This window comes from Etheostoma cragini, chromosome 12, assembly GCF_013103735.1.
Source record: "Etheostoma cragini isolate CJK2018 chromosome 12, CSU_Ecrag_1.0, whole genome shotgun sequence".
NCBI lineage: Eukaryota > Metazoa > Chordata > Actinopteri > Perciformes > Percidae > Etheostoma > Etheostoma cragini.
In genome coordinates this window covers 23109649-23129611 of record NC_048418.1, presented here as the reverse complement: position 1 = coordinate 23129611, position 19963 = coordinate 23109649, and the positions used below count along the sequence as shown (strand labels likewise).

Below are 19963 nucleotides of genomic sequence, written 5' to 3'. Positions count from 1 at the left end.
GGGGGGGGGGGGGGGGGTGGAGGCTGTTTGGCAGCTGATTAGACTTGAATACAACGTTCTGGTCCAATCATGCTGTGGGTCACTGGCTTTTGTCTTTGACGGGTGTGTGTTCTCGTGGTTCTGCTGGGGCTGGAGGCAGCGGCGGAGCCAGCCACAGACACAGGAGGATGATGAGGTGACAGACGTGGAGGGCAGCTGAGCTGCTGTTAGTAGAGGGGTAAGTGTTCCATGAAAGCTCGATCAGACCCAGGATCAGGACCCTGAACACAAGGAGAAAAAAAAAAATACATATTTAAAGGATTTTGTTTTTTACCTGGACCCTATTTTCTGGGGAATCATATGTATCATGATTTTTTTTTTTTTTTTTTTAAATCGATTCTTTCTCCTACAAATATATTTTTGATTCATTTATTTTTACCTATGATTCACCTAAAAAAATACTGTTTCTACGGTAACACTGACGCTGACTCATGTTTCCAACAAAGCGGCCCCAAAGCAGAAAATACATGTTATGTACTTCTTTATAAATTAAATATATGTCAGACTTACAAAACTAATCAATAATGGAACTTATGGTTTTAGTATTGAGACTCCCTTTTACCTGAGCAGGTGGGCCAGCTTCTTGACTCCTCCACTCCAGAGCAGGTAAGGCAGCGTGTGGAAGTACCAGACGTAGAACTGGTAGTGCAACGAACGACTGAAGCACATGCCAATGAAGTTAGAGGTGAAGAGAATCAGCACCATCTGTGATATTCTGTTAAGGTTAACTACCCTGGAAATCCGGAACTTGAATTTTGTCAGCGAGTTACTCTGGCATCGAGTAATGCTGCTCATTAACTATGCCCTTTTAGCTGAGCGGCACCAATCACATCGGTGTATGTGATGTAGGCGGGGCCAGAGGCGAGCTGAACAGATGACAACAGTTTAATCTACCTGTTAGCTCAGCTGGTAGCTAAGCGTATGGGGCTCTGGATACGTCACCCCGTGTGTTGTTGCGATTGGTCGTAGTGTTGTCCAATTGCGTGCAGTGAGATTTTCAAATGCACGCTTGTTGCCGCCCCTCAAGATGGCCGACTTTCATTACTCGATGCCAGACCCTTAGAGGTGCTCTTAGCGATTACTTAAGTATTTTGAAACAAAACGAGACTAGCTCGCCCTTACTGATCAGCCTACCTAAAAACTTTGGACCTGAAAACCCGGTCTTCCACCCATTACTCCCGCTAAACCCCGGACTGGATTCCGGACTTACTGATTAGACTAAAGTCTGTAAGTGTGGCCATTTTTACTTAAAGTGCCTTTAATTTCTGTTGCATGTACGGGGGGACTAAAAGATTGCGTTGAGACAAACTTATTTGTTATTCTGTTTTGCTCCACAAACGAACCAAGTTATAAGAAAATCAGAGGGGGAGTTTTTTGTATGATTTTTTCTGGACTCTTTAAATCTGGTATTTTTGGACAATACAGTTTTTTCTGTGGGACTGAGTGCTTTGCTTAATTTTTGTGTTAAATATATGAACATTTGATTGGAATCTTGAATTGTGTGTGTGTGTTTAGTTGGGTTTATCTTTTCATTTGTTTAGTGTGATTGTTTTTCTCTGTGCAAGCTTGTGTGGTTTGATCTATATCCTACATAGAAAATGCAATAGACATAAACCTTTAACTGGACTAAGACTATCTTAGATGTCAAGAGAGGGACCTGGCGGGCACCCTTTGACCATTTAAAGAAAACAAAATGGATAAAGACAAACTGTCACAATGTACAGAAGCTCAAAACTTGCCCTGTTGAAGCCTGTTGAGGGCTAACTCTAGCAGGAGGATAACTCGGTGTAGGCAGCAGCGATTGGTTTCAGTCGTCTCGCTACTGACAGCACTACAAATTAATAAAAAAATAAAAACAAAAACAGCTACAAGTTGAAATCGACAGGAATGCTCCTTTAAGGAACAGTGTTCTGCAGATATGAGTAGATTCAAATGGAACAAAAGGATATGATCAGCAGTGTTTTTCTGACTAGGAGTTTTCCTCTTGCTCGGCTCCTTGAGGAGTTCGAAGATACTTTCTCCTGGCCTGGGAAGAGAGAAGATTATTCATATGAGCCTCATGCTTCTTTTAACCCTTGAATTGTCTTCACTTTTGGGACCCTCGGGTCATACTGACCTGTGACTTATTTAGGGTTTTTAAAACAATTCTAAAATAACATTTTACTTCATAATCTATTACCAAATGTTGTCTTTATCTCAATTTCAAATAATTGAGATAACATTCAGAATATGTTTAGGGAATGCAATCAGTCTTTACAAGTGGGGTTTGTATTTTGTCATAAGGTTATAATTCATGTTAAAAAGCCACTATGTGATCATTCTTATCTTGGGAAAAGTGGTCATATCCAGAATAAATTTCTGAATTGAGTCAGGAATACATGTTTAATCACAGAAAATAAGGTAAGGCCGTTGATTTTCAGGTTGAAAAAAACTGCTAAAAAAAACTGTTAAAGCACGACTTTAACCCCCGACTTATTCCAGCTCTTGTCAAACTATAATGCCAACAGTACCCTCGGCAGAGCCAAAGTCTGTCTCACCTCTTCCAACGGCGGAGAGCAAAGAGCAGCACGGTGAGCAGGTGGGCGGCCAGCAGGAGGAAGTGGAAGTACCGATTCAAGAAGAACCATTCCGGCAGGAAGCGCCAGTTGACCGTCCATTTAAACATAAACTGACGGCCGAGATCAAACGCCCGGCTTATATAACCCATGGGATTCTCCAGGAGGAAAGGCAGACCCAGCAAAAGCTGCAATATCGAGACAGAATCATTTAGACACTATGCTTGCCAAAACTGGACAACATTAAAAAAATACGTGAGTATGCCAGTATAACTGTGCCTGGTTGTGTTATCCATCGTGTTGTCTTCCTGCTGACCTGGACATTTTAGTTTTAGAGTCTTAATTTAAAATGAAAAACGTTTTAATCAGAGTTTTGGTCGTCTTTTTTGACCCTTTTGTGGCTTTCCCACAATGATTTTGTTGATTTTTGAAATTTCCGTTGTTTTTTCCCAAATTTTTAAAGCTTTTTTTTTTTGTTACATTTCTCACTTTTTGACAATTGTTACTTTTTGTGACATTAATGTCACTATATTTGAAATTTGTCCACATTTTAGTCACTTTATTTGACATCTTTCTCTCTTTTTTGCACTTTAAAAAGTTCTTCTTTTACCAATTGTTTTTTCTCCACATGCTATAAAAACACCCAAATTCAATAAAAGTACTAAACTGATTATGTGTTTAACTTGTGAGAAGCATTGTAGGGAACCATCCACGTTACTTTTTTAGAAAATTTGTTTGAAGAAACCCAAATTTCGGATAAGGAAACTTTTTGGAAAGGGGTCATGACCCGAAGACAACAGGACGGATTAAAGGAATATTTTACCTGTAAGCCCGCACACAGAGAAAGTTTGGGGATTGTCCGGATTAGACCAAACTCAGACAGGAGGAGGAAAAGTAGTCCCGGAGCAAAGAGGAGCACATTCATTTTCACAGACACTGCTAAACTGTCAGAAAGAGAGGAAGATTGAGTTGTAATTTCATCATGTAACGCATGGTAAAAAAACAAAAAAACACTGATATATAGTTCTCCATTCCATGAAAAGCCAGATGAAAATCTGCATTTTGCTTCTTGCCTGTAAAGGCCACAGCCCAGGGTCCAGTGTCCATCCATGAAGAGGTTGACAGCTGCAAACAGCAGCATCATGGCCACTGGATCATTAAAGAGCCGCAACACAAAGATGGAGTGGATCCGATAAGAAGCACAGCACACAAAGAAGAACACATAGGGAGGAACCTGGAGAAATTAGAAGAAGCAAAGAAATATAATTACTGCATGTCAAGGGAAATTAGTATTATGAAATTGTGTAATGCAACATGGTAACTGAGGCTTTTGTCACGCAGACTGACCTTCTTGGTTCGGTTGTAAATCCGGAAGACGAGCAGCAGCGTGATGAGGTAGAAAGCAGCAAAAAGGTACTGGGCCAGACGGATGTTCACCCCACGGCTGGTGATGTAGTAGAGAGCTGTGAAGATGTAGACAAAGCCAGCCGGGTACCTGCAACAACAAGGTGTTCTTTCATCCTGCACTGAAAACTACATCTAACTACAGGATGGAGTGACCTACATCACTGAAAACCTTCAAAAAAAAACTCACACCAAGGGGCCGGTGTCTCCTTTAAGCTGGGTGTAGTCGTAGGTACCATTGATGACTCCCTCTACTTCATCCATGTAAGCTTTCCAGTCTATCTCAGTGTCTGCAATAAAGAGCGTAAATTAGTGATCATGATTGATGGGGAAGGTTATCTCTGTATTTCCTAGGGGAGGCAAAAATAATAGAAAACAACTCTTGGAACAAGCTTGACGAAAACTTGAAATTGTTGTATTCTGTCTCCATCTTCAAGGAACGTCTCGAGCAAAAACTGCTTTTTTCTTATTGTCGCTTATTCTGTAAGTGCTACAATTTGTGCTGGGATCGTTTATCTGTTGTCGTTGGATTTTCTTTTGTAATTGTCTTTAATGAGTCCATGGTAAATTGAGTTTTTGGTTGTTAGTTGGATGTATATTGTTCTCGGGCCCCCTCCGAAATACTTTTAGTAGCTTATTTGGGGTTCTCTATTTAATGCAGCCTACATACACACACAAATATTATATATATATATATATATATATATATATATATATATATATATATATATATATATGTATATATATATATATATATATATATATATATATATATATATATATATATTTATATATATATATATATATATACATACACACATACATACATACATACACACTAGTAAAAAAACAGAGTGACTAAAAGAGGATGGAATAATAGACAACAACTTGGAATTTAGGCAAGAGTGCAGAAAAAAAAATTTAAAAAAATTGGCCAAAAGGAAATTTTTTATATATAAACATGATCTAATAAGACATGCATAAAATGATTAGGCAAAACACATTTCATCTACTTTATCGCATTACATGTGACCACCTCATGTTTCATGTTCTAAGAATCCAATTCTCCACCTTTAATCATGACTGAGCCTCTGACAAGGACAACACAATAAAAACCTCAGTACACGAAACATTTCATGAAAACTTGTCTGTGACAAATACTGCAGTGTCAAAATCTAACAAACTCAGATTTACATGTATATTTTTTTTAAATCAATCATAGAAATGTACATTAAAGAAAAAACCGTTGCATCGAAATGCGTCAATAATCGATTTGGAATCGAATCATGAAGTGCCCAGAGATTCCCACCCTAAGTATTTCCTATTATACATTTAATGTTTCTACTGATATTGTAAATAACCTCTTTATCTAACGTTATTTAAACAAATAAAACATAAAACTACTCTGTGTCTAAAGGTGTGTCCTATGATTAATTATTTGACACAATGACCAAAAACCCATATGTTAACGATTTTGGACTATTGGTAGGACAAAAAGAAAACTGAAGACCTCAACTCGGCTTTTGATAGGCATGTTTCACTATATTCGGTCATTTTATTTTTAATTACAGCCTTACATCAGACAAATAAGTAGATTTGTCAAAAATAACATGGAGGACATACTAAATGCTTAGAATATAAGTTTAGTGGGCAGCTAACGTTATTCATCATGCCTCTACGAGTTGAGATTATTGCCAGTAAATATCATATCTTTAGCTGCATAACGTTTTAGGCAGCAGCTGCTGAAAATAAAGAATGTCACGTAACACTAGAAGAGAACAGAGGATTGTATATGGCCATGCAAGTGCAGTAAATTCCCTTTGACAGGTGGCAGTGTAAGTTGGTATGCTTGCTAATGCTAGCTCCTTAGCGTTGAAATGCGTCCAGAAAATAGCAAAGCACCATAGCATGCTAACTAGCCGTGAAGATACTTACATGCTACTTTCTGTATGACCCACACATTTATCCCGACCTCCAGGAACCATAAAACTGAAACGACCAGTAACGTGTATTCCGTCTTGAACAGGACCAAATGTTTGTCCTGCCACAGTGCGTGAAGTTTCCCCCATAGCGGGGACGGGGAAACAGCAGACTTTTTCCGCACACCTCCTGCCATCTCGGCGGCGTAGAGACAGAGTGGAAAAAGGCCGACGATGACATGCGCCGTTGTACGTCATCACGCAATGTTTTCATCACTACGTCACAAGGACGACACTGTTCAACAACCGAGTATGTCAACTTGACTCTTCTGTACTCTGACAGGTAACAAAAAACTGATTTATATCTAATCGTAATTGACAATTAAGACATATATACTTTTAGACATTCATTATAATTGTTCATATAGTTAGCAATAGCTAATGTTAAAACGTTTAGAGGTCACTGCTGTTCCCCTGCTGCCTATAACAACGTTAGCTGGCTAGCAGCTAACTTCAAAAATATGAGTTAGCTAGCTAACGTTGCAACGTTAGCTAACTAGCTAACGTTAAGTCATGTGACACGCTTATATGATAGAAAATGCGCTTTCAATGTATTAATACATTGAAATAGGCCTTGAAATAGTGCCATACAAAATGGGTAGCAATTGCTACCCATTTTGTATGACACTATTAACAAAGACAGACATTAAGTTATCCAACGTACATTTTCATCTGCAATACCCACTCCATACACAATACACACAATGATAACAAGACGTCAAAAAACATTGAAAGCATTAAGTCAGTTTAGCAGAATACAGCACTGAGATTTTCCACTGCATTAGTCAAACCTTTTTTTTTTTTAATAGGTACAGCAAAATTGCACTTGTTTTGTCCTGTTATCTTCGACCCCTTTCCAAAAAGTTTCTATATCAGAAATTTGGGTTAATAATAATAATCAGTTCACTACCTTCATTGAATTTGTGTGCTTTTTGTCAATTTTATAGCCTTTGGAGAAGAAACAATTGGTAAATGAACTTTACAGATGTTGGAGTGGCTGCGGTTTGGTAGGGGATTTTACACATATATTTTGGGATTGCCCAAATATTTTAGATTATAAAGGAAATAATATTCAAAAGGAAATAGCACATGTTTTGGGTATTGATTTTAAGTTGGATCCAGCACTATACATACTGGGTATAGTCCCAGATAACATTATAGATGGGAACTTGACTTCTTCACTGAGAATCCTGCTTTTAATAACTCTAATTACCTCTTTTATTTGCTTATTTATTTATTTTATTTTTTTCTTAATTTATTTGTATTTTATAATTGTATTTTACACTTACTGTAGTAGACTTGACCATCTCCTAATGTGTGTTTCTAAAGTATGTATTTTTATATGTATACTTGTCATTTTTTGTGACGGCAATAAAAAGTAAGTTTAAAAAAAACACCGAGAAAGATGTCGAAAAAGTAACAAAAATGTCAAAAAAGTGATCACTGTAAAAATAAAAATAAAATGTTAAAAAAATTTGGGGGGAAAGCCACAACAATTTCAAAAGGGTCAGAAAAATTCGACAAACTTTGAAAAAGTGACAAAAACATTGGGGGGATGCCACAAAAGGGTCGAAAAAAGACGACCATAACTTTAAAAAAATAAAAAACTGGATTCCAGGTTGGCGGCAAGAACACGAGTGTTAACGACATAAAGAAAACAATGGATTGATTTGATCATGTGTTTGTGCAGGTCGGCAGTGAGAGGAGACTCTGAGAGAATGGATGGATTTCCTGTGAAGATGACAGAGGCAGCGTGTCTTGGGGCCAGCCTTGCCTTCTCAGGCATCTGCTACTACCTCTACAGGAAGAGCCGGACAACACTAGATAAACTCGATGTCAGTGGAGGTCCACGTGCAAGTAACATACAACATAACTTGACATTGTTATATTTTGGAATTTCCAATTTTCTGTTTTTTGTACCATGTAAACAATCTTCAGCTTTAAAATACTGCTTGAAATCCTCTTTACGTGTGTTTACAGCAAGGTCAATCTTTTAGGCTAGTTGTTTTTAAACTAGTGGACTTGTGACTTAAGCAGTGTCTTCTAGTGTTTCTATACATTTTTTAGAGGACTGAAGAAGTAGACCATGCAAAAGTTCAGAAGGAAAAATCTAAATCCTGAGAACAGTAACATAAATAAGCTGGCTTTTGTGTGACAGAAACCCATATTTTGTACAACCTGAAGGCTTTCTGCAGTACTACAGTATGTATACTGCATATACAAATTAGTCTGTGTCTCGTGTTGTCAGGATGCTCCACACTTCACCATAGATGGAAAACTCAAAGACATTTTGAAAGTGACTCCAGGAGCGTGTCTACAGTACGCTGTCATCGAAGGTAAATGTCTCACAGTTTTTGATACGGACAAGATCTGAAAGCATGTTTTTCCCCCACAAAAAAACCTAGTTTTCTATCATGTGTGTATTTACACTGTAGGTGCTGTGAAACCAGTAGGCGATCCTCTGACGAGCCCTTTCCAAAAAGACTTTGTCGGGGTGTTGCAGAAATTCACGTTGAGAGAACACAGGCTGGTGTGGAATGGGATGTCCCGCACCTGGTGAGAACTCTATCAAGACAATAATACAGTGTGGCATTATGATATAATAAGAAACACCATTGTTGAGCCACAGTGAGAGGAAATCGGTTGTTGCAGCAGTACAACAGAAACATTAGAGATAAATACAGATAAGTATAGAAAGTAACAGATATACATGAGAGTTAATGAACTGAAGTAGAATAGTCCGACTGGACTTTAGACCCTTTAAAAATTCCACAATCTGTTTATGGGTTTTTGGGTGTTTATGTACACATAAAACAATGAGGCAACCCCAAAGTTCCAATATAGTGTTTATGATATTTTGTCTTCATATCTGTGGACTGAAAAGACCCGTTGTTCCTCCCTCTACCTGTTGCAGGACGGACAGTGAACGAGTCTTGCACCAAAGAGTGAACGCGGTGCCCTTTGTGTTGGTGGGATCCAATGAGACCGCAGTCAAAGTCCTGTGCCCTCTGCAGGCCTCTGGAGTCCACATGGAGACTACCCACGAGAAGTTCCACCAGGTCAACTCGGGCTTGGGTGACATCATAGGACAATACCTCAGTGGGGAGAAGCTGAAAGGGCAACTGGAGACCGAGGAAATGCTCAAAGTCAGTTTTTAGATGAGATACTAATGTGGAACATCATAAACATATACAGTTATTGTTATTACTGTTTTAATGCAATTAGGAACTGACAGGATTACATTTCACTAGAATTGTATTTTATATGATTTCATATGACAAATGATTGGATGATTGAAGGATTAATTTGCTTTGGGCAAGGTATAAACATTTTCTTCGCAAACCACAACAGCAAATATTAACAGAAACGGGTCTTAATGATACATTTTTACAAATATTCCCCCCTTTTTTCCCCCAGGTGGGCACAACTCTTACCGGCGTGGGCGAGTTGATACTGGACACGGACGGCACCCTGAATCTCCGACCCCCCTCTAACGGCTCACAGTATTTTTTGAGCATTACGGACTTCGACACCCTGCTGGGAGAGCAAGAGAGCAAGGCGGTTTTGTGGAAGGCGCTGACCATTGGCTCCGCTTTGGCAGGGGCAGCGGTCCTCTTTTGGGTCGGCCGACGCTACTACCACCAACTAAAACTTCGCTGGGAGAGGGAGCGGGAGAGAATGGAATTTGAGAGACTGCGGGCTGAAGCCCCAAGAGCACATGCCCCGGTAAGGGGCCCTGAGGCCCTTCAAGACGGGGCGGAGGAACACATAGAGAACGCCTGTGTGATTTGCCTCAGTCAGCCACGGAACTGTATCCTGTTGGACTGTGGGCATGTGTGCTGCTGCCACAGCTGCTACCAGGCTCTTCCACAACGCCGATGCCCTATATGCAGACAGGATATCAGCAGAGTGGTGCCTCTCTATCACGTCTAATGCCTCTGTGTGATCACGTGACCTCAGTGGGGCTTCAACGCCACACAAACTGTACCAGCGTTACACCTCAAAGGTCTAGAGAAATTCTTCCACACCCTTAGTCTCTATAGACCTAATCACTGTGACGTCGCGCTAACACATCAATCACGTCTGATTTTTGGAGATTAGTAAAATGAGCAAATTTGTCTATTTCTGCTGTCATTTTCAACTGTCACTTTAACGTTTGAAGAAATATATATATAGAGATGTTTATTTTCTGTACTGTGTTGCTTTGTTAGCATCTTTGATAAACCAAATCTAATGTCACGAACAGAAACATCTCACCGCCGGCCAGACCGACTTGCTTGTTTCGTCTCCGAGCTCCAACGTTAGCGAAAGTTCTGACACACGAAAGCATCAAACGTGCGTTTTAGGTGAATGAGATGAGCAACATGCAGTTGTTCCTCGTCCCTGATTGGTCATCCTGTGCAATAGAGGTATGTTGTAAACAACCAGAAAGCGATTATTTTATCATTATTCTTATTATCATTACACATCCATGGATTGGGTCTATAGAAAACAGTTCAAGCCCTCTGACGTTACCTGTCTGGTGCTTTGTGACAAAAGCTGGTGCTGGTTGAGTTTTTGCTGACCCAGTCCTCCCAGTCACTCCAGCTGGAGAGGCGGGGGACGTCGTCAGGCGGACAGCCAGAAAGACTGTCCTCCACCACCAGCCATTCCGGCTCTTTCCATTGGCCGCTGGGCTGGTTGTTAGCTCCACCTGGTCTGCAATCTTACTGCTGTAAAGACTAAAGATTGTCTTTCAAGAACATACTGTATGTATAAAATAATCTGAACTGTAAGGATAATGTGCACTTTGTTCACTACAGAGTTTCAGTGAGGTATTTTATCTGTAATGTATATAAGAAATACATGGAGATGAAGTAATTAGAAAAAGGTGTACAGCGATGTTTATTTTCCTACCAGTTAGTTCTGTGCCTTAAGGTAATTTATATGGCTGCTACTGTCTTAGTGGAAATAAACTGTATCTGAATAACTTAAATCTGGTCAGAAGGAGCACAGCTTTTGCTTCAACCAATCACGTATTTGAGTCACAGGACATTATTGAAGCAAAGTTACATTTATAAGACAAAGTGAGTGTTATTAATGCACTGAAAACAGGCGAGAGTGTGTGAAATGATGGATAGTTGGAATAAAACAATAAAGCATCACTCTATGAACCGATTGTGAAGCACTTCCTGTCATGTAAAGCTGTATTTTCCACACTTTTTTTTTTTTTTTTAAAGAAATGGAGCAGTAACAAAACTTAAAATGTTAGAATACAGATTTGGTTGGGGATACTATGAAATACTGCATTATGCTCGGTGTGTATATACCAATCTTTAGCATCTCTTAACGATCCACATACATCTGAACCGCAGCTGTTACATCACATGGCTGCTGCTCCTCTTAAAACACCAGCATTGGAGTTCATGTCTGAATAGATCCACGTTTCACAGGACTCTCAAGATGATAGGAATTCATGATTCATGAGTCTTTTTTTTAATTTTTCCATAGGCACAAATGCTTGTTGACAGCACCTGGGGTCTGAAAAGACTCGGGTGTAGTTAGTCATCAAGCTGACTATTTCTGTCATCCCTAACAAGTAGTGAGAGGGTACGGAGACGGGTGGAGAGACAAAAACCCATCTTTTTTTCCACAGAAAGTGAAAAAGTACTGTGTGTGTGTGTGTTTGGAGGTGGTGCAAGGTGAAGAGGGGGGCATTGCAGCCTGAGTTGGCGTGAAAAGGGAGCAGGTGGAGGGACACAGGATGTCATGAATCTTCCTCCGCTGTCACAAGGGTTCACTTTGACAAATTCTACACGAGCTCTCTCAGCAGAACAGCAGCTGGGGCTCTTGAGGAATTACTATTGCTGTGGCACTCACAGACCTCTTAGGGCATGGGGGGGGGGGAGATAAAAAGACATTGGAGCAGAAGGGTCCTTGTAAATTCTGGAGTGTGGTCTAGACCTACTCTATCTGTAAAGTGTCTTGAGATAACGCTTTTTATGAATTGATACTATACATAAAATTGAAAATAAGTGCAATAGGAATAACATTACATGGGCTTTTGGAGGGAGTGAGTGCAATGGGAAAAAAAAACTAATAGTTCATATAGAGATAATCTAATTGATCTACTAATGTTTTTAATACTATATGTTACTATCCAATGTCTTTTTTTTTTTACTGTAACTCCAACCCGCCTAATGGACTGCAGATGGAATTTGCTGCTGGACTTTTTCATCAATGTGCATTGTCCTGAATTACTACATTAAGTTAAATGAATTTAAATAAAATAAAAGCTCTGAAATGTAAAATAAGTGATTGCTTTTCTTCCTTCATTGCCACAATTACTTTAGGCTTAATTATGAGTATTTCAGTAGATCTGAATTATGTTAAAAGGTTGGTGTCTACCACTAGGTGTCCATCTTTCTTCACTTGAGGTAGTGAGAGACACACTGTCCTGGCTGACAGTGAGGGACACATGGCTCCAGAAGACAGTTTCCAAGTCACATGCAATTAATGTGCACCATGATATCCTGTTTAATTCACTCTGAAAGCTGACAAACAATATAGATGATATGATTATTCTCTAATTGGCTGTGCTTCATGGGTGTAGACCCTGATTAGTGGTGATGGGGGTGCAGACAGAGGTGGTTAAGTTCAGTAAAACCTCATTTATTGATTTAACGGCAGCATTAGATTTGGCTAGTAATTATCATATTTTTTATGTTGTGCAATTTGATTTGTGTTTAGTGTTGATTATCAAGCATGCTAACATGCTAAACTAAAGTGGGGATCATGGTAAACATAGAATAGAATAGAATAGAATGCCTTCATTGTCATAATACACATAAGTGACAATAACAAAATATACAAATATAAACATATTAAGACATGAAAATATACAAATACTACATTTTAAATATTAAATATAAAAATATAAAAATATAACATATAAACATATAAAGATATAGAAATATAGAAGAAAAAAAAAATATATATATATATATATATATATATATATATATATAAATCTAACAATATAACAATATAACAATACAAAAATATAAAATATAAAATATAAAATATAAAATATAAAAATATAAAATGTAAAGTGTAAGTAGTGCAGAAAAAAGGGAGGGGGAGTGTATACTATATAAATATATAACATAGAAAGATAGAGGTTTTGTATACACATTATGCAAAAATATAGTTTTGTGTATCAAAAGTCCTGAGTATTACATATTGAAATTAAATGGTTAAGTATTAATAATAAGTAAATATTGCACTGTAATGAAATTGCACAAAATTCCAGTGACCTTTTAGGTAGTATTTCAAAGTAGGTGGGCGAAGAAAGCCTGCGGGTGGGGGTGGGGGGTGGGGGGGTGGGGGGGGGGTCGGTGCATGTGTGAGTGTGAGTTCAAAGTGGTTAGCATGTTAGCATTTAGCAGTACTGTACAGCCTCATGGAGCTGCTAGTATGGTTGCAGAAGCTGCAGTTTTGTCTCAAATTATGTAGTCAGACGGAGCAATGGCTTTAGTACTAGTCTAAATGTAATAATTTCTGTTTTTATTGTTATATTATAATTTATTTCAATGTACTTTATTTCTTTAGGAAGCGTGAACTAAAATAGCACAGCCAAACTATAGCAGGTAGAGTGTAAAATGAATGTGGCATAGCTCCAGATGGGCAGAAAAAGTTTCGATAAATCTTTGAAATTCTACATGCACACCATGAAATTTGGTGCTTGTGCTCTTGACAGGGAACGGCATAGTGGAGGGGGATTTTTTTTATTTTTTTAAAAAAAAAATTTAAGCTTTGGCGTGAGCAGACACTCGACAGACAGCAGGAGGAAAGGTAGAGATGCGGCATCTCAGGAGAGAGAGCCATCCCAGCGTGCTGTGGTCCCTGATGCCAATTACCGCTGTCCCCCATCTGCTTTGGGCATGCATGGAGACGTGGGGTAGGTGACCTACTTTGTGACAGTAGTGGGACTGCAAGCGCTGAGGAGAGCCAGACCTGGATGCTATCATAGGGAAATACACACTGCTTACATATAATAATAAATCAGTTTGGTCCTTCAGTTTGTTTTTACAGCAGTACTGTAAATCTAATGGAGGCAAGGGAACACATGCAAATTGTAGTTAGAAATGTAGAATATGTATTTCCACTTTAATCCATTCATTTTTAAAAGCCTACACTTCACACGCATAAAATCTAGGACAAATTAATATTTAGATCCTTTACTTAACATAAAGCAGCAATGACACTTGTGTTGTGTTCCCGTCAAAATGAAAATCAACACTTTTAGTTGATGCTTTTTATCGATGTTTTTAACGTTTTTGTCCCATTTTTCAATTTTTGTCCCTTCTTTTGACGTTTTCAACATTACGTAACCAACTTATTAACTATAGTTTTACAGTTATATTTGGGATTTGTGGTCAATAAAGCTCATTTTTAGGAAATGATGCCTAATGTTTGAGCTCGAAAAGCAAAAATTAGAAATTCTTTAGACTCAAATAAAAGGAATGGATGTTGATGGATAATCACAGACTGGAATGTGTCAACTTTTACTCAATACTATTTCAAAACCACTTCAATTTTTCTCCAAATGCTATAAAATTGAATAAGACGCCCCAAAATTCATGAAAGTAGAGATTTGTACTTGCCAAAGAGCATTGTGTGAAATCAATAGTGTTATTTTGGGGAATTAAAAAGAACATTGATATAGGAACATGTAAGCAGATTTTGAAAGCTAATCTTAACTGCTTCAGATACATATGTGTACTTTATGTAATGTAAATATAAAGTAAAGGGCTAAGTACTTGAGTAAAAGCTCTCCTTTAAAAGTCCTCACACGTCCAAATACAGCAACACAGCAATGAAACACTTGGACCAAGTTGTTATCCCAGCTTTAGCGTCCCCTGTGCCGCGGTGGGGGGGGGGCAGCCATTGGAGGACGCAGATTCAAAAGAGAACATGCAACATAATGTTCCTAATGAGGAGAGCATAGAACCTACACAGTGCTTTCATGTGGTCCAGGACTGCATGTAGTGTGTGTCCCTATGCTTGTTATTGGGCTTTTCCTTAGCTAGTGTGTACAGCCTACACTATGTGTGTGTGTGTGTGTGTTTGTGTTCAGCACCTGGTCTGCTCAAGGGTAGAAGGTGAGTGACTCAGCGTAGTGATTCATTTATAATTGGAGGCAGTGCTCTGAGAGCACACACACACGAGCACACACGCACCCACACACACACATTTCTTAAGGATCAGGGCCGTTGTAAGAGATGATGTGACTGATTGAGTGAGCCGGCTCATTAAGGACTGCTGCCTGCTAAAGAGGCAGAGATGGACAAAGAGAAAGAAGGGGACAGAGAAGGAGAAATCACCGCATGTGGACTGAGAAAGATCAATTGAACTCAACAGAGGAAGCTAAATGAGGTGTCCTTGCATTTAAGTGCACTGGACTTAACTCTCCTGTTGTCCTTGGGTCAAATTTGACCCCTTTATAAAATGTCTATGTCTGAAATATGGGTTTCTTTTTAACCAAATAACCACAAAAATATGGATTGGATTCCTTACAACGCTCTTTGCAAATCCAATTATCCACTTATCTGTATGGTCCTCTATTAGTCAAAATAATTCCTAATCTCTGCTTTATTAACTCAAATATTAGGTATAATTCAAATTAAATGAGGGTTATTGACCATGATTTCCGAAAAAGTAGTATAACCAATGGTGGTGTTATTGGAAACTAAAAAAAAAGTCTGAAAAAGGGACGAAAATGTCAAATCTTTGTCCGTTTTTGACTCGGGAGGACAACACAAGGGTTAATAAGGCGGTGGACTAGGGTAAGGGTTAAGAAAGAACTGCATCCAGTTGGTATAACACAGTAGTTTCCCCCCCTAAACAGTTAAGATGAAGCAGTACATGGTACCAAAGGGAGGCAGCAGGTCCGATTTCCCCCCCCGCAGCCTCTAACTGTGTCGCTGACTGATGACATCATGTAAACCCCCTTCATGAATCACCTGGGGGGACTTACAATTAGATAGAAAGGTAGATTTAGCGATCTCTAATGCGTTATGTAGCTTTATACAATACATTGAGTGTGGATGCATGTAAAAATGTGAATTGGAAATAGTTCTGGGATTGCTTTTTCCATGAATCATGAATCAAACAATCATTTTGGGTCCATCTACCTCCAAAGAAGACATGCAGCCGACATGCTTGTTTTCTTAGGTGGTTAACAGAAACGCCCTTAAGACTCAGTACTGTGCTTTATATGGACCATGTTTCAGGCTTTGGCTTCTGCAGAGTCTTGGAAATCCAAGAGCATTTCAGGGATCAGGGAGGCTCCAGAATCCTGGTAGCAGCTGTCCCCATGGTCCCGCTACGTGTTCTGCGACGTCCTGTTACATCCTGCTACGCTTTGCGGTGCCCTGCTACGCCCAGCTGGGCCTTGTAATGCTCCACAGTGCCCTGCTAGGCCATGAATACTACATAGAACTACTACAAACTACTATTTTGTGGGACTGTTACTGCCACTCTTCATTCTAACTCCAACCGGTGGTCAGACACAGCCTACCAAGAGCCTGGGTCTGTCCCAGGTTTCTGCCTAAAAGGGATATTTTCCTCGCCACTGTCGCACTGTTGCTTGCTCTGGAGGGAGCTACTAGAACCGTTGGGTCCTTGTATATTCTGGAGTGTGGTCTAGACCTCCTCTATCTGTAAGAGGCTTGAGATAACTCTTGTTTTAAGATTGATGCTATAAATAAAATTGAATTGAAATCCAAGAGCATTTCCAACAGCACTAATCTCAAAAAGTGTCCGCTGGTAGCTTTCAATGGACATGCAGACTTACAGCTAAAGCAGAGGGACACGCTTCCATGGCTTCCATGTTTAAAGACAGGTCAGCTGGCCTGAGTTGTTAAAACAGGTTTTGGTCCAAAAATAGGCCCTCTGTCAGCTCGTTGTTTTACATTTTTATGAGACACCATATGCTGTAAACAGGGATGAAACACGGGCTGCAACCAAAACAACGCAGGGGAAAGTGACGTAATTCCAAGTGCAGCTAATGTATAAATTATACTGTCTCTGTCCATGGTCCTGAAATGAGACATTCACATGTATTTCCTGCAGACACAACCAGGACCATGTTCAATATTTCTCTATTTTCTAGTTTATAAAATGTACTGTATGTGAGGTTTATTTTTCATGCTTCTTATTGTGTATAATAATCAAAATACAGTATATTGATGTGTTGGATTTTAGTGTCTCTACTTTTCTCTTATCAATAGATTTATGCATCTGTCCTTGCACTTTGTTTCTTTCGCTGCTGTGACATTAGTATTTCCGTCTCGTAATTGTTTGGGAGACTCTAAAGAGACGGTCAAAGTCAGAAAATATCCAGCGTTTTAGTCAAAAAACCTAAATCCTATATTTCCCATGATGCAGCAAACTTTGTAGTCTCTGACACCAAACTGAGACAATGACATCATCAGGGTTAATCTACTTTAGAAGTCCTCCAGACCCACAGAAGACAAACTACACAACTGCATACTCAACATAAGTAGTAAACTGACCTCTACTGTACATTGTGTGCTTAATAAGTAGAGTGGAGCGCCCCTTTAATTTTCCCATCTATCTTTTTAATATGTTGTTATCTTATAACATGGACAGTAACTGACAGAGACATCTTTGTCTCTGATTCCCTGTCTGAGCCTACATACTGTACTACTACTACTTCAAATGATGGAAGAAATCACATGTTTTTGTCTGGAAACCTTAATCTGTAAGTTGCATGATAAGTACAAATATTCTACCAAACAGTACATGGTACCATGTGGGGCAGCAGGTCAGATGTTACCCCCGTAGCCTCCAACTGTGAAATACTCTAGTACAAGTGCCTGGAAATTGTACACCCTACTGGGTAAATGTACTTAGTACCATGCAAAGAAATAGCCTACCTGAGTCTTTTTATGACTTGACTTCATAGTCCTATATTATATCTTGGATAGAAAATAATACCCCATAATGGTTTTATTTTGTAGGCTCACAATCGGAACTCTGAGGTATCCATTTATTTTACATGTTTTTATAGAATGGGGCATTATTTTCCTCAGATATGAAGAACAGCCAAGCCTGAAACCTGCTTCAGAATGGGCCCCTTCACTTTCATCTCTCGCCTGTTGAGGTCACTCTTGCTCCTCTATTCTACACCCCTACACACACACACACACACACACACACACACACACACACACACACACACACACACACACACACACACCCGGATGGATGACTTCACCGTTCTGCCTGGGTTTCCTTTATGATCCCGGGATCTCCCACTTCCCTCACCAGACATCAGCCCTCCACACAGGCGAACACAACCCCACTCTGCCCCTCTCTCTCCCTGCAGCTGCAACCCATCCGGAGACCGCAGCGAGACCACAACAACACCCGGACCTGAGACGCTGGTGGCCCCTTATCCACACCGAGTAACACCCAGAAAGGAGCCCAGCAGGAGCAACGCACCAACCGCTGCAGCTTGCACCCGCAAAATAAACGGAACTACGGCTTTATTGCGCATATAAAGCCACTTTTATCTACTTTTTCCCCGCCAATCAACGCTGGTGATCCTCCGTCGTGCCACCATGTCCGAGGTGCTGCCATACAACGAGGGGAAAATGAGCGGCTACGGGGCGGACAGCGAGGTCAGCCAGATGTCCTTTAGTTGTGGACTGCAGGACTCGAGCGCCTTTTACGCTGCGTCGCAGGCGAAAAGACCCCCAAAGCTGGGACAGATCGGGCGAGCCAAGCGAGGTAAAGGATGCTTAAATAAAGACCTGACACCCGGCATGTTGTCACCATAACTGGTGCATGGGCAGAATTATTAACGTGATGAGAAATGGGGGGAATAGTGACTTTATTGGGATGCTCTACACGCCGTTATTCATATTATATCTTGTCATTATTGTTATATTATAGCCACTTTTTGAGATTGCTGTTTGAAAATGCAACACAGGATACTCCTTGCTGTCGACGAGGACATTTCATTTGTTTGTATATACATGCACGAGACATGTCCTCCATGTAAGGACACACCCCATGCTGTACCAATCCAAACAATAGGTTTCCACCGTGAGGATAACAAGCCAGGCTCGTTGCCGTTCCCGGGAATGAGTTGTTTTCACAAAATGCGCGTACCCGAGGTCGGGGCTTTGCAATAGTGCTTTAATGTACTGTATTAATGTTATCACCTGCAACACGCACTACTGGCACATTTTCTCTTATTTGCAAAAGCTGTATTTAGTGCGCCATTTACCCTTCCACTATAGGCCCATGCATAAAAATTAGTTGACATTATAAAAAATATATTCACAATGAAGTCACTATTTAACTGGGATGTTAGGGTATAGACATGTCCTGCTGTCCTGGTCTCACTGTCCTCTCCGCTTGTCTCTCCACAGTGGTCATCGAGGATGACCGGATAGACGAGGTCCTGAAGGGGATGACAGACAAGTCTTCACCCGGCGTTTAAACGTGACCCGACGCCTTGCGGACTTTTTTCATTTTGATGACCGAATTTGAAGCACTTGAAGCGGCTGTGCATGTTCGAGGACTGCGGGAGAAAAGCGACGGCACGAAGCGAAGCTGGGGTGGCTGACGAAAGGCGAGGGGGAAGGGAAGACAAAGGGAAATGGAGAAGGCTAAAGGAAGGGAAATGTGGAGGAAAGTGATAAAGAAAGAAGTGGAGAAAGAGAGATTCTGGAAAAGACCAAGATTTATCATGGGATTGCTGGCAATTCTCCAAAAACGAATCCCGATTTTCCTGTTGAGATGGCGGACTCTGAGTCTCAACCTGTGCTGACTTTAATGATGGATGAACTTGTCATTACTTCATCTCTTCTTCCTTTCCAACAGCGCTGTAAGCAAAACAATACTGCAAGTGGAGGCGGATGCTAAATCCCAGCCCTATTTCAATAAATTGTACAGTACAGTAGGTAGGCT

The 19963-nt window shown here is 40.0% G+C and overlaps 3 protein-coding genes across 3 annotated transcripts in view; 2 read left to right on the top strand and 1 right to left on the bottom strand.

Annotated features, from left to right (window-relative positions):
- alg3 (ALG3 alpha-1,3- mannosyltransferase) overlaps positions 1 to 6196 on the bottom strand; it is a 9857-nt gene extending 3661 nt beyond the window's left edge. The window contains exons 1-9 of the mRNA XM_034887504.1: positions 5934 to 6196; positions 4189 to 4288; positions 3942 to 4089; positions 3668 to 3828; positions 3418 to 3538; positions 2577 to 2782; positions 1989 to 2065; positions 602 to 746; positions 5 to 260 (exon numbers count right to left, since the gene is read on the bottom strand). Of these exons, the coding sequence (XP_034743395.1) occupies positions 80 to 260; positions 602 to 746; positions 1989 to 2065; positions 2577 to 2782; positions 3418 to 3538; positions 3668 to 3828; positions 3942 to 4089; positions 4189 to 4288; positions 5934 to 6114 (1320 nt within the window). The 5' untranslated portion in view covers positions 6115 to 6196 and the 3' untranslated portion in view covers positions 5 to 79. The remainder of the gene's footprint in view (positions 1 to 4; positions 261 to 601; positions 747 to 1988; positions 2066 to 2576; positions 2783 to 3417; positions 3539 to 3667; positions 3829 to 3941; positions 4090 to 4188; positions 4289 to 5933) is intronic.
- On the top strand, positions 6137 to 10009 carry mul1a (mitochondrial E3 ubiquitin protein ligase 1a). Its single transcript, XM_034887505.1, is given in 7 exon segments — positions 6137 to 6221; positions 6224 to 6260; positions 7668 to 7812; positions 8226 to 8313; positions 8413 to 8533; positions 8892 to 9123; positions 9395 to 10009. Coding segments are annotated over 7 exon segments (1209 nt in total). The 5' UTR covers positions 6137 to 6151; the 3' UTR covers positions 9911 to 10009.
- An 8260-nt stretch (positions 10010 to 18269) lies between these two features.
- camk2n1a (calcium/calmodulin-dependent protein kinase II inhibitor 1a) lies at positions 18270 to 19631 on the top strand. The gene is made up of 2 exons (XM_034887507.1): positions 18270 to 18775; positions 19423 to 19631. Exons 1-2 carry the CDS (start codon positions 18607 to 18609, stop codon positions 19491 to 19493), a joined length of 240 nt encoding a protein of 79 aa, XP_034743398.1. The 5' UTR covers positions 18270 to 18606; the 3' UTR covers positions 19494 to 19631.
- The last annotated feature ends 332 nt before the right edge of the window (positions 19632 to 19963 follow it).

Excerpts from the sequence above, each read along its gene's own strand:
- camk2n1a (XM_034887507.1), top strand. The coding sequence starts at position 18,607 with ATGTCCGAGGTGCTGCCATACAACGAGGGGAAAATGAGCGGCTACGGG. Across the intron at positions 18,776-19,422 it reads GATCGGGCGAGCCAAGCGAG|TGGTCATCGAGGATGACCGG; the intron begins GTAAAGGATGCT and ends GTCTCTCCACAG.